Here is a 15,204-nt window from a genome sequence, read left to right on the forward strand (position 1 = left end):
AATAACCACACAAGGGAAAGCAAAAGCTTAGCTGACAAAAGACTATTCTTATTTCACAGGTCACCTGCCATCTACGTGCCCTTCAGAGCGCTGGAAATGTGCCATTACCTCCGCGATGGCTGACCCCGCCAGTCCCGGGTACTCACGTTGGCCATCCTTCGCCTGTGGAGACGGTGAAGAGCGTGAGCAGAGCCCAGAGCACGTTGTCGTAGTGGAACTCATATTTTTTCCATTCCCTGGGCTGCGCCTCCACCTCATTTTTTTCATAATCGAGGTACTGACCCCTAGGAAAAACAGAGTTTCAGACCAAATGAGGGAACTAAACCAAATCAGCCATTTCGTATGACTCACTGAGGAGCATCAAAAAGCCCCAGCAGCAGAGTCCGCCTGTGCTATGTATGACAGACATAGACAGGTCCTAAGTTTATAATAGAAGTAAAGGCCTTTTTTTTTTTTTTTCTTTTGAGCTATTTTGGGCCGCAGGAACTGGACCTGATATCTAGAAATGAAAGAAAACGTAGTCAGGACATTCATCCATTAGGCAAAGCCGCCAATTAACAGCAAATTGTCTGACCCCACAGAAAACTGTGCTGCTTGATGGGCAGAAGTCTCTGGCTCCTACTTCAGGGTCGGATCTAACTTCTAACTGGGTCCTGCTTTGAGGGGCTGAGGTCCCTGGTGTCTGGACACCTCCCCTCCCACCTCTGTTTTTCTATAATTTCACATTTGTTTCTGTAACATATCTGCTTTATTGCAAGGAAGAACTGCAGCGACAGCCTCCGTGGCCGCTGCAGGCACGCGGTCCCAGCAGGGACGTGCCCTGCGAGGGGTAACGCGGGCAGACCCGGGCAGTGCTGAGGATGCGGTTTGGCTGCCAAGAAAAAAGGCAAGTGAGGAAGATGAACACTGTGGTGAGTAAAGCACCTTGACAGTCTGCCGCAAAGGACAAACCATGACAGAGATTTTAAGATATTCAAATACTGACCCCCTTTTCTAGCTAATTAGGAGCTCTTTCACTTCCTACCGACTCACTTCTGATTAATCATTCATTATGTTTTTCTAATTCATACCAGCCCTAAGAATCAAGGCAGCAGGTAGAAAAAGGAGTCACGCCATCCCTTCAAAAACCCTTGACCTTAAAATCACAACTAGCCCTCCCCGGGGCAAGCAGCCTGCTGTCCTGTACACTTAAGCGTTTGGGTAAGTGTTTGCTAGAGCAGGGTTTACCTACCGGAGACTCATCAAGCTCAGCAGATACCCAACTGACGCAGCTTTGGGACAGCCAAGGGAGCTGCTGCTGCCAGAGGAAAGTGGGGATCCCCCCTGCCAGCCCCCGTCCCCGGCCGTACCTGCAGTCCTTCTCCAGCTCCTTCGACTCATCGGTGCAGTAGAAGAATCTGCCTTTGAAGAGCTGCACAGCAATGACGGCAAAAATGAACATGAAGAGCATGTAAACGATGAGGATATTGAGGACGTTCTTCAGAGAATTCACCACGCAGTCGAAGACAGCCTGGGGACAGAGGAGAACAAGGTGAAGGGGTGGAAAGGAAAAAAAAAGTGCATCTAACATCCTGGCATCCAGCATCGAACTACACTGGGGAGTAATTACCCAACCTATAACCCACGGATGGTTTCATGGACTCGCACGCCAAGTGTTTGACCAAGAGTCGTGTTCCAGCAGTGAGAAATAACGCCGGCTTCTAACACCTCCTGCTTCCTCGGCGAGTTTGGCTGTGCCACCGAATCTCCCGGTGCTGCCCGTAAAATTTATAAAGACAATCGCAGCTCGTCAAGACAAACATTAGTCCTAAGCGACTATTTCCATGGCCAATTATGAAATGAAAAACATGCTTGTGTTTAATTTATTCCCAATGGACAGGTAAAAATCTCATCAAATATGTTACTCGTTGACCATTACAGAATCCCAGACGGGTCAGGGTCGGGAGGGATGGCTGGAGATCATCCAGTCCAACCCCCTGCCAGAGCAGGGGCACCTACAGCAGCATTATTTGAACTGCTTCAATAATAAGGAAAATATACCAGCTACAAAACAGCCAAATGCTTCGAATAATATTTTTCTAATGAACTGTCTATCAAAACTAAGTGTGACTAATCTAGTCAGCATATGTCACTTCTGCACTCCCTGCAAAGAACTTCTCAAATACACTTATTATTTGATTATTAGTCACCGATTCATTGTTACAAGTAATTTGCAGTTTAATTTTAGTCTGAGAAGTTTGTCATAATAATAGAAATTGAGCAGTCACTGCCCAAGTGCGGGGTTTGTACAATACCGTTCTTGTTTCTCTGAATGGAAGTGAATAATTCACAAAATTACACTCCTGATGCAACCCAGAAATCCTGAATTAAAACACCGGAAATATCTCTAATCACCCCATTAGTCTTGCTGATTGTCGCATACAAGACCGCATCCAGGAAAAAAAAATGGAAAGAATTTTGAAGACAAACCATATGAATATGACTTCTGCTTCACATACATATTTCTGAATACTTCTTTAGAAGTGGTAAAATTATGCTGCAAAATAGCTTGAAAATAAGGAGACATTCAATAAAAAGCAAACGTTCGGCGTCCTGCTGTAGGACTGAGCTACTGTTGACTGGTTTACAACCTCAGAGCCGTGCATTTCAAATTTCTAAACAAATAAAGACCATTTTCTACGTTGTTTGACATTACTCTTCCTTATCTTTTGAGGTTAATTTAGGATGCATGAAAATGCATAAAATCAACATTATTTGAGCCTGAATCGTGGGTAAGGACAAAGGCAAATCTATCTAACAGCTGACCCAGATTTTTTACTTGCCACTACGTAAAACAGGAATTGTCAGACGTAGTTTCACCGTTGCAAAAGCACCTATTGCTTTTTCCCCATCTCTCAAAGAGAAGAGCCTGCAAGCAGGGATGCCGCATGAAAACCTTCTACAATAGGTATTCAAGAGTTCCCAAAACTCAGAAATTATTAAATTTTATAACTCCTTCCATTCTCTGCTTCCAGGGGCTGGCTGTACCTCAAAGCGGTTGGGAAATGGTGTTGAATAAGTCACCACAGGCCATTACATTTATTTTACTTTGTAATTTAGTATTCTAGAGATGAAAGGGTGCTGCTATAAAACCCTGCACTATATATTCTTTAATAGAAAAGATGAACAGATTAAAAGTCCTCATACGGCAATGACATTTCTCTTTAGACAAACCGTGGAAAAATCTTGCAATATTCATGCTAAATTCTCTAGGGAAAGTCAAACACTCCAAAACCTATTTTCTCTTATATCATTTTTAAGAGCATCACTCTTATGAACTGTAATTTAATTTATTTGCATTTTTTTCTACTCTTTTTTAGAAGCTTGATTTCAATGTGGATTCACAATAATTCATAATATTGCACACAGTGTTTGCAAAAGAAACAAGTGTTTGACATTTGCTAAACATCTGCACAGCTATTTTTATAAATCTGGCAAAGAGATTAATTGCAACAAAATAAAAGGAACAGAAATAACTTGGACTAAGTTTCGTCCATCAGCTTCCGCTCGGATCACTTGCAAACCTCCAGAGAAGGAAAGGGTTGTGGTTATTCTCTAACCTTTAGTTTTGGTAGCCGTTTAATGGTCTTCAGCGGTCTGAGGACCCGCAGAACTCGCAGGGACTTGATTGTGTTGATGTCCTTGCCTTTGGTTCCTCTGCAAGGGATAAAAGGCACAAGAACAACAGAGGGAATAGTTTGGTCCTCAGGTCGCTAGCTACAATATCCATAGGTACCCCGTGTGGTTTCGGTTGTGGAATTGGTTTGGGTTTGTGGTTTTTTACAGGTTTTGGGTGCCATCCTCACCACGGATGCAGACAGCACTACTGCAGACTGCGGATGAACGCCCATCGAGACGTACCACGCAGGAGGAAGGCTGTGGGCAGGACATGGTCCTCGCAGCGTTCAGCCACACGTGCTCTCCAGCCTTCGCTCGCTTCCCGGCTACTCAGCGAGCATCACCCAGGAACTGGTGACCTCCCTGCCCCGACTCCCCACCCAGGCCACGGCCAAAGCCAGGGCAGCAGCACCCCTGGGCTGCAGCCACCAGGAGAGGAGGCTCAGTACATTCATCCCAACCCCAGGCAGGAGAAGTGAGACAGTCACACGTGGCTCTGCTCCCTCCCAGGCACCTGGGTGAGACAGGAGGACGTATCTCTGTGTGCTTCTTGCACTTCTCTGGCAGGGAGGTCGTGTCTAGACAAGCAGACAGTGACCAGAGGGAACTGGAGCCTTCGCGGTGAGGGACAGAGCTCTCCTGGGGACCAGAGCTGCTCCATGCCCGTACCCTCATCCTCAAGTCTCTCCTGGAAGACATGCTACCAAACCCATGCGGGAACATGTAATATGACGGCATATTACATGCCTGGAACAGTGCTGGGGCAACTTCCCACTTACGCATGCAGGTGCCGTAAGTCACATTTTGGTTTTACTTTTTGTTAAAACTTAATGCACGACTTGAGACCGTTCCTCTTGTTACCATTAAAAGGGTTTTTTTTAGGGGAAGGACAAAGTTCCTTTCCTCGTGCACTTCCAAAATAAATAAATAAAAAGACACAGTTACATCTTCTTCCAACCCAACAGCAAAACAATGACATTCCCCTTCATTTCATATGAAGTGAAAAATGGGATGAAAATCTTTAACGGAGCTTTGTTCATGACGGTAGGTTTGGGTCTGAGACTGTATTGAAGTAACACAGGTGTGAATGAGTAAGATGTTGAACAGATGCGGATACACCTATCCTATGCTCTTCCAGTTTGCTAAACGTTTCCTTTCTCCAGCAGGAAAGCAACAGAAATACAAATAACCCGAGAGACCCACAAGTGCAGGTGGGGGACTGCAAAGCTTCCCCCCACCCTGCTGGCACCACGCTAAGGGATGAGCACCGAGAGCTGAGGAAACCACCCAGTTTCATGGTTGTCTGACCCTGCTCAGCCCTGGAAGGTGTCTTTTTGTCTCTATCCACTTCTAAGAGACTCATGACTCAGTACTAATGCTGTGCTACTCAACACTAACACCGGACTGGAATCTGCAACCGAGAAACACACGTTCCTGTCTCATCTCCGGTCTCTTTCTCCAATTACCAGTCACTGCACTTGTCCTGAAATGCAATAAGCAGTGAGACACACGGAAGTTTTGGAGGGCCGTGGGTTGTATGCCAAGGACTTCCACATTGAAGGCAAGTTGCCTTTGCACATGATTTGATAGAAATGGAGGAGACGGGGGGACAGGGTGGAGATTTACCTGTCCTCTCCCTACCTCGTCTTTCAGGGCTGCTTTAGGGCCATTTTAATCCTGACTGCTGGCGCGGCCATAAATCCAGGTGGTTGAGCTGATACTCACGGAGTTACAGAACTGATTTAATGCCACAAAATAACTACTCTACATTTAAAAGAAATCATTTTTGATTCTCACTAGAGACCCTTTAATCTGGTCGAGAGGAAGCAGACACTGACAAATAGCTTTTACTGGCTTTCTCTTCAGGTTTTAGCATAACTAAAGATCTGGCCCATGTTTGGCTTCGCATACTTGCCTTCCAATCACCAACTCCTGGCAAGCAACGATCCTGCCACGGCCACTGCAGCCATCTCCTTGTCACCACAGCCTCCAGCTGAGCCGGCCAACCTGGAGCTCACGTATTCCCCAGACAGCTTCCCCTGATCCTTCGCAATGCCCTGGCCACAAAATCATTTGTTCAGCCTCTTGAGGAGGACAGCCAGTGGCAGGAGGGAGGCAGAAGGAAAAACAGGTCACCAGGAGATAGCACCTGGCTTGGCCAGCCAGCTTGGCCCCATGGCTGATGGTCACCATCACTGTGGCCATCACCTTGGCTGCCTCTGCTGCTCCCTCTGCCCTCTCCCCTCTGGACGGCCAAGCAAATCCCTCGGGTCGCTCCACGTTGCCCGGCCATTTGGGGTTTAGCTAAATGAGGAAGCCAGGGCAGAGAGGGCGAAGAGGCAGGAGCTGAGGAAAGTAGAGGTGAGAGAAGAGTGAAGGCGAGAGGGTTAAGGGACGTGTGGTTGGAGAAAAGAGAAGAAAAAAATAGGAGGAAAAAAAGATGTGGGAGACCTTGGCCCAGAACTATATCTGATTCTCAATTGTTTGTGGCCACGTTTCTGGTTTGCAGATTAACACACAGCCCAGCTCAGCGGCACAGCCACCGGCAGGTAGCAACTGAACCGATAAACCTCAAGAGTCCTCACCCGGGTTCAAGTGGCACCACAGAATATTTCCGCGTGCTGTCTGCCAGTGCTCCTGGTTCCAGGAGACCTGAACACCTCTTTACTGTGCCGCCACGCATTTGCATTAAATAACAACTGTGCTAATAAGGCCTCCTGGAAGGGAAGTTCAAGAGGAGACCAGAGTGGCTTCTCGGCTCTGAAGGAGGTAGCTCAGGTCTCAAGGGCTGGCGCCAAGCCCGAAGCAACGAACTCTGCGGACTTCGTATTTCTAGGAAGGTTAAACAGCCCTCCCGGGGACTTGCGAATAGGTGGGGCAGAACAAATCCTTCCTCCCGGGTCCGTGAGAGAAGGTGGTGGTTCTCCCTCGCACGGGGAGGAGTGCGGATGACTGCACTGAGAGCTTGGAGGTGAAGGGCGGAGAGCTCCAGTCCTACAAAATCCTTTCTGCCTGAATGAAGGACACTAAGAAAGGTTGATTTTATATATCTTTTTTTTTTTCCTTTCAGGCACCTAAGCAAGTAAAGAGCGTGAGCCAATTAAATGTTAATGGGATTTATGATCTAAGCCATATAGAGAATCCTGAAAAATCATACTTATTTCTTGTCACAGTAAGGTTCCTGCTGTAGGAGAAAGCTTTTTCAATGGACTGGTATTCTCTGAACGAGAGTGCTGCAAATCGCATTTTAATTAAATGGATCTTCTGCAACTCGTTCAGCCTGTCAAATAAAACCTTAAGGGTGGGTTTTGGTGTTTTTAAGAACCCCCTCTGCCAATATTGGGTTTTACACCACTCTAATGCAAAGCCAGATGTCCCACAAAATAAAAGGTGGAATTGGGATTCAGTCAAAAGGTGTATACAAGCACACATTTGACCAGAATATTTCTCGCAACAAAAATAAATTGCTATGGAAGGACAAGATCTTTGGTGACTGCAGAATAACAATTACAAAATTCAGAAAAGCTACATAAGAGCAAGTAGGATAAAGACAGACAGTGAACAGAAGTCCAATGACTTTAAAAAAAAATAGAATACCATCAAGAAAAAAATTGCATTAGGTCAATTGTGGTTGCATTAGGCCAGTTCTGTGTTTTGTTTTTTTTTCTGGGGCAGTTTGCTGCTCATTTACTTAAAACATTAAAAATATTTTAAAAGAGCTTTACATGGCCTTTTTTCCCTTTAATAAATAAAAGATCCTTTAAAAAATTAATAGTTCTTTAAAATGGAAGCTTCTTGTTTCTGTTGCTCCTGCCCACAGCTCTGATTTCACGTAACGTGGGCCTCTTAGAGTCACGCCATCAAATATTCAGAGCAGGGTGGAGTCACCGCCTGCTGCCGTTCCGAAATCCCGGAGGCACGGAGCCAGTTCCCCCACCGCAGAGGAAAGGAGGTCACGCAGCTCTGCCCAAGCACAAAGCCACCTCTCTTCCAGGGTCTAAGTGATCTGCTTTCCTAGACAGAAGATGGAAACTCGTACCCAATTTTCCTGGAGCACATCAAAGACCTTTCTTTGTGTCCTTTTTATGGCACCGCTGGGTTACCCGCTGCGGAGGAGCCCACCCCAGCTCCTGCCCCGCTGGGGACCGCCGTGTGGGACGGCGCAGCTCTGTCACCCCCTCCGTCCCCGCAGCAGAGCTGCACTGTACCGCGCCGAGGACAAGACCCCCACCACCCTACAGAGGGTGAAACGCAACTTTTGCTGCCTCCTCCTTTGCAGATTGCCCCTGCCAACCTCTACAAAAAGCTCTCTACGCTCTCTTTTGATGTCAAAGACTTTCCAGCAGTGTCAGGGGCTGACAGCCTGAATCCCAGCTGGGTCGCATCCCCCCGACCCCACAAAATTAGTTCTGAAGCTTCCAGCACTGCTAGTGCAGTTTCGAGGTGCAATCCCCTGGATGAAAGCAAAACTGCTTCTTTAAACCTCATTATTAAGATTTTCATTAACGGCAACTCACACATTAACGATGTACCCACTAAGTCATCCCTTCAAATCTTTTTGGTACAAATACGTCTGCTTGCTATAGTTTCTGACTCTGGTCAAGACTCTCCGGTCCACTTGCTTTCCTAGTCTGCTTCTATCCTCTGCTGAAAGACAATTAGGATGAATGAAGATTGTTAAGGGAAAATAGGTTTCACTGAATAATGAATAATAAAGGGACAAAGGAGTCGATGCAATGGGTGTAACATGGGTCGCTTCCACAGTGGCAAGTGTGTGTACACAGGTTTGACAGGCATAACAGTGCAGCAAGAGACAGGAATAACATATTACCCCATGAAACTCCTAGAGAGAGATTCCAGCAAGGAGAAGACAAAGAAAGAGCAGAGTCAATGACAAACAGAAACATAAGGCTGTACAGTGCACCCCGTGCGCATCCGGAGATGTGCTGGCAGATAACCCCATCCCCTGTCCCACACCCACCACCTCAACCTGCAGAAAAACCAACAAGCAACAGCGCGGCTCTGACCCACACATCCCCCACCGCACCAGCCCCGCGGCCGCCGAGCAGACGGGGCAGATGCACCCTCATCCTTCCGACACTGCGGGAGGCGATAACTCCGATTGTTTGGCAAATGCTGTTTGCTTTTTCAGAGAGCAGCGTGAAATTCGGTGCGGCTGAGCCACCTTTCTGTTGTTGAAAATGTAAAACCGCAGTCTCCCTGCTGCTATTCATCAGCTATTTCTACTGAATGAGTACGATTTTACACCTGGGGCTGATAAATTTTGATGACAAATTTACTAGCTTGCTTTAAGCCCCTCTACTTCTATTTCCCTAAAGACTAAAACATGTCCGTGTGTTTGTGGCGTGTTTATCTCCAGAAAAAGAAAGGCATTTCTCTTTGAACTACAGTGCTACATGGAAGGAATTATTTTATTATCATCATCAACAGTATTGTTAATGTTTCTAGCATCTCACTGGGGGCCTTGCTTTAGAAAAAAAATGGTTTTGAACTACAGTCAAGCACAGAACAGCTTCTGGAGAGCTACAGGCAGAAGGTAGAGTGATAGCTGGTTTGGGAGGCTGAGATGGATTTTATGAACCTTGGAGCAATGACTGATACCATCTCATACGCCTTAACAAACATCGGCTGGTGCAATATTCCAGACGGAAGCGTTTCTGGGAGCTCTGTTTTCCCCAGGTTTTCAGTGACGTGGTGATTCACCAAGAAGTTGTTTCGCGTCACCTTCACTGGACACCAATAAGGTCAAGAACATACATGAGAATTAAATCACACCCACTGAGTGACAATCGTGTATTCTTGCAAACAGAAACTGGTAACAGCCACACTAAATACATTTTTACAGTGACACTGATGACGAGTGACAAGACTGCAGTGTTTGCTAGAAAAAGCCCACTAACAAAACAACGAAGATTACCCAGTTTATTCTCCAAAAGCTCTTTTTCAGGATTACCAAAATTCAGCAGGCTCGGTACGTCCGTCTGGTTTAACCAAACAACTCAGTTGAGCCTAGGACAGGACTATCTATCCAATTTTCACCTGAACAGTCTGAGATTTGTCAGTATTCATAACTGGACTAGCGGGAACTGGATTTCCCGCTCTCGGGTTAGAGCAGAGATACTGCAAGTATTCTCCGACTTGGATGTGAACGCTCTCGCTACCAGCTGAAACACGGACACGTAGCACAGGTTGCAGCGATAATAAAAATCACAGCAGAAATTCATTTTTTTTCCAAGTCTCAGAAACAGGTTTGAGTCTCTTTCATCTGGGAGGCAGTAAATAGGCAGGCAGGTTTTATGCATTCGCGTTCTGTAAATCCCCGCTCAATACTTACTCAAAGAGCACGTAAAATGGAAGCAACTTGGGGCACTCTATTATGAAGCACAGTCAGGGGATGTACAAGTAATTTATTTAGAGGCTGATGAGGTGCTGTTAGATATTCATGGCCCAATGCGAGCAATAGAAAACCTGAGCACAAAGAGACTCAGAAGGACTAAAAATTATTCATTTTAATCCGTAACTTGTCCAAAAGAAAACCGTGTTCAGCGAGAAGATGTTTTAAAGGCAAACCCTGACATTTGTTCTCACAGCACACGGAGTTGTGCTGACAAAATGCCCCTTCTCCCAGTCTGCCTTGAAAGTTTGCGTTCTTATAGGAAAAGAGAAATATTCAGTGAACCCCAGACTCGGGTAATATTGGTTTGCAAACTAATACTTGTGATAAATATTATTTTACTTTTATACATCTTCAATTCGGAGAAGCTCTGTTAACTTGCTAAACTTTTTTTCAGTAAGTTTTTGCTTAACTGAGTCTGACCACATCCAGTTCTGAAAGATGTTATACTAATATATATGCAGGGAAACTAAGCCACACAGGTGCCTAGTCACTTATAAAGCAACCTGGTTTGGGATGTCCAATTTTAGGTAAGCAAGACTTTCACCAGACCAGCTGACAACCTTGCTTACAACAGAGCACTTTGTTCCGCTGAAAAGCAAATTTCTAAGGAATAGGGACAAAGTCTTTAAAGAGAGGAGCGCAACGTCCCTCTGAAAAACTTATATTGGGCATGACTTGCTTCAAGGTCGAAACAATTCTTCGCTGTAGAATTGGGCACAGAAAGCCCAGTTCTCAAAAAATTGCCACTGTCAGCTTCACTGAAGGACAACAAACGATGTGGTTTGATCATCTAATCATTTACAGGGAGGCTCTGGTCAGAGCTGAGAAAAAAACAGAAGTATAGAATTAAAGAATTTGTATATATGTCTTAAGGTGCATTTCCCCCATTGCATCTTTAATACAGCCTATTTAGAAAAGGGGGAAAAAAAAGAAGTGTGACTCTGTTGTCAACTGGCTCAAAAATCATACCAGGAGTGTCAACTCCACCTCCTTCTGTTGAACCACTCCATGGTCAAGTTAGTTTAGATGTTTTTAATCCAGAACTTGCTGTGAAGAATAGAAGATCTAAAATACACATCTCAGCCCTTGATGTGAAAGGAATTTTGACACCTCGGAAGATGAAAAACTCCTGAGAAATATTCCAGGCCAACGTTGCCAGAAAGGTCCCAAAAACTTTTTGTGCTGTGAGGGGCACGGTGGTATTTTCCATCAGCAGAGCACGTAAGAGGAGCAGTGGCTGTGGCTGTCTGCCTAAAAAATGACTGCCAGTCGAAAATATCCAAGACACGCTTCCGCAGTTCCTTGACAAAGGTGAATGCTTTTTCTCATTAGCAAGTAAAACACTGCTAATTTCATCGCCTTCTCTAATCATCATGTCAACAAACAGGTGAGTGGAGTTTGGGCATGGGCTGCTAAACGTTCACTGTAATTACTCAAGGCTAATTTAGCAGAAGATTAATCTGGCCCAGTCCTGTAGCCTGTTTCCAGGTCATCTCCCAGAATTTCTCAGGAAAATATTTGCAATACAATTATTGCGTGGTCCAGAACTACAAGTGGAAAATTTCTTTTCACCATCCAACCCTGAGCTCCCCCAAATTCTGAAGAACCTGCGTTGCTCTTCCTCTGGTCTCTTCTGAGAAAAAATGGTCAAACCAAAAGCTAATCTTCCTTTTTAAAATGCAATTCCTCTCTGTCTGTTGCTCAGAATCCTCCGTGATATTAGAGCAGCACATGGAACGTTATTTAATGTCATAAATAGAGAGCTATGATGGAGGGAGGGAGCAATTAGCCTTAGAAGTAAAACTCACTGGCAACGCAAGTACAGTGAATGAGAGAGGAGGAGGAGAAAGAAAAACCAAAGGTGTATGAACCAGAAATATCCATGACTCCAGAAGTAATGTTTTGTAAGGAGTTCACTGAGTTATCAGCCAACTTTATTAACTATTTTTTCATAGAAAGAAAAAATTTTAAAACAACTGCCTGAAGACACTGGACTGCCACAAACTTTTATGATATGTCCTTGAAAAGAAGTTGGCCAAACAGTCACAAAAATCTCGAATGAACAGTGAACGGCCTCACCCTAAAGCTGGGAGAATTTTCAAGATATTTTACAACACAAATTTAGGGATTTATTTTTTGCTTCCCCCCCAGCTACAAAATGATAAAGCGCAAAAACTGAACATTTCGCTGAGAAATGGAGCCACAAACACTACGCTTCAACCAGCTCTGTGCCAAGGTCCTGCCTCCTCTGCAACTTATTTCCTAGAAATGGGGACATTAAGGAAAATGTACTTACGAGAAGGCAAATGCCACCAAGGCCCCACTGACCACAATGAAGTCCAGGATATTCCACAGGTCACGGAAGTAGGAGCCAGGGTGGAGGAGCAGCCCCAAGTCAATCATCTTCAGAGGAAACACATCAAAAGAAAGAGTTTTAATAAAACAAGGAGTGAATCAACACCGCCAAGGTACAGAAGAAAATCCTTCCTCAAACGACCCTCCCAAGCTCTTCCTCAGGGCTTCACCGCAGCAGGGCGACACCTCGATGCTTAGTCAAGCTGCCCAACTCCAATGGGCACAAACCCAAACCAAAGCTGAAGCCAATAAACCGTAACCAAACCCCAAGGGATAAAAGTACTAACTGCTACATAGCATTCTTTGCACAGACACGCATTAATTTATGGGAAAGGCAGTCGGTCTGAGAAATGTCCAAATAGTTTAATTTTATTCTACCCCAATCCTACCAGATTGGTAGGAATTAACAACTGGAAGGGTATTACACAACAAAACACAGAGAGGGGGGGGAAGACCCACAGGCAAATGCCCCAGCCAGAGAAATGCGCCGCTCCAGAGCACTTGCTGGAAGATGCTGCTCAGCGCAGCAGCCTGGTGTCCTTCTGCACGGGACCGCGTCTCCTTACGGTGCTGCTAGTCCATCTTCTGGATCTGAGTCTCAAAGTGTCCGCTAGACATTTTATCTGCTTTCCTGAGAGCTCTACAACTGCCTGCGTAAGGTTGCTTTCCTCACCTAGCTTCACATCCTTCCACTGAACAAACAAGGGAAAATCTGTTTTGTATTCCGCATCTCTTCTGCATCTTGCTCTGACAGTAAAAACTAACGCTGCCATTACTCCAAGGATAAATCCTGACTTTACGAGAACTGTGCTTTCTGCAAAGTTACTGCCCCACAGGTTTAGCAAAGCCCATTACCCTGCTGGGTAAAGTTAAAAGACAAATCCTCAACCTTTTGAAACGTGACAAACCAAGAATCAGTCGCTGGTAATATTCCTGATCAGCATCACTGGGAAAGGGAAGAATCTGATGCGTCTCGGAAAGGTCTGTCCGCTCCTGTGTCCTGAGCCACACACAGACATTTCTGCATCAGGCACTCACATGTCTTATCCTCTTACACAACCACAGCCACTAAAGATACTCCCACTTTCCTCCATGAAATGTGAGATTAAAGACAGCAGGAGAGCTGCTACAGAAAGGCCTCTGTTGTGCACTGGCTACTTCCGAGTGCTGTTCCATCCCCACCGCCGCTCCAGGCGCCGCGGGAAGCTCTGTCGTGTTCCACCCCCTCTCCAGCTGCCCCGAGGTAGGTGAGCGAAAGGGGAGGTGAACCTTCCTGCTTGGAAAAACTCTTACCTTGATCACCATCTCAAAGGTAAAGACGCCCGTAAAGATATAATCCAAGTATTTCAGAGCCTGAATGGGAAAGAGAAACGCGTATTAGGGGAAACCATCTGCACAGTAAAAAGTCTGTTCTAGCAATCGTCTGTTTGCTACCATGGGTGAATGTCATCTGATGGGAGGTTTTCACATCGTTTAGGCACAGACTTGAATCATCTGATTCAAGCAGCAACATTTTTTCCAGTCCCTGCCAGACTGCGGTGTGCGTGCCCATGGGTTGCTCCAGTGCACCTGCGGGTATGGCAGGTTTAATAAGGCAAAATGAGTATTTCAAATCAAAACATTTAAATATCCTTTCCTAAAGAGCTTATTTGCCAGCACCTGCGGAGCAGCCTGGGCTTCTCTTCTGCTGTAGCTGATGACAGTGTTATTAAAGACCTTGGGAGAGCAAAACAGTGATAAAATCCTTTTTGAAAACCTGATTCCACAGTTATTAAGGATGAGGAAGAGAGATTGCTCGTAGCTACTTCAGCTCATTACTGATACAGGGATTTGTGGATCCTTCTCTGGAAAGAGCTAATAGTGACCCGATTCAGACGCAGGAGCCCAGACCAGGCAATTCCTGCGCGGACCTGCTCTGCCGACCTGTGCTCTGAAGCTATTCCGCTCCTCAATCTACTTAAGGGGTGGATGAACACAGACTCCTCAGTACACATCCTGGTAAACGCAATACCAGTCTGTTCAAATACCTATAGTTTTACCTATAAGTTTTAAAATAATTCTGTGGACGGGAGGCACCTATTCAAGGTCAGATTCATATGATTATACATATCGAATGGATATTGAGTCAATATAAATATCCCACTATATCCACATACTGCGATGACCTACACTGAAGAGTCCAGAATTAGGCAACTGTGTCTTGCGATTTCTATACTTCATCTTCAGTTCTGTAGACACCCAGTTGTCCATGTAACGGTAACCAGCCCAGTGCCAATGTCCTCCTGTGAATCTGCTTGACAAAGGGCACCAAGCTCTCCGCTTCACGAGCGCTGCTGGGCCGCGTGCTCTCGTGTGGAACATGGCACACTCCTTCTTCTGCTCATAACAGCACCCAGCTGTGAAGTCTCTGACTTTGGTTTGACACTCATGGATAAGTCGATTTTCTACTAATTCTAGGAGGTTGCTACTACGCCTCACCAAGATACAAAGCTATATCTGGTTTTACTTCCTCCGGCTCTGCTCTAGCAGAAACAGGGGATCTTAGGATAATGTCAGCCCCGGCTTGTGACTGGGGACGCCTTTCTCACCGTGGAATGGTGTGTAAGCTTTGCAGGCTTCTTCCACATGAGCCGCACCGGCCAAACAACCAGTGATTTCCAAGTTCTCAAACTTGGACGTGGTTGTAGTAGCAGAAAGGGACAGGAATTATGAGCATTTGGATGGTGTAACAAGCTAATTTGAGTATGTTATTAAGGAAAGCTCCAGTTCTGCAC

General features: G+C 45.5%; 1 protein-coding gene across 1 annotated transcript in view; it reads right to left on the reverse strand.

Moving 5' to 3' along the window:
- The window catches only part of CACNA1B (calcium channel, voltage-dependent, N type, alpha 1B subunit), a 424,961-nt gene that overhangs the window by 174,943 nt on the left and 234,814 nt on the right, over positions 1-15,204 (reverse strand). Inside the window, 5 exon segments of the mRNA XM_009888006.1 lie at positions 147-284; positions 1,350-1,510; positions 3,600-3,696; positions 12,372-12,478; positions 13,724-13,783. Coding sequence (XP_009886308.1) covers positions 147-284; positions 1,350-1,510; positions 3,600-3,696; positions 12,372-12,478; positions 13,724-13,783 — 563 coding nt within the window.

The sequence above is a fragment of the Charadrius vociferus genome, unplaced genomic scaffold (assembly GCF_000708025.1).
Source record: "Charadrius vociferus isolate BGI_N301 unplaced genomic scaffold, ASM70802v2 scaffold1040, whole genome shotgun sequence".
In the NCBI taxonomy this organism is placed as follows: domain Eukaryota; kingdom Metazoa; phylum Chordata; class Aves; order Charadriiformes; family Charadriidae; genus Charadrius; species Charadrius vociferus.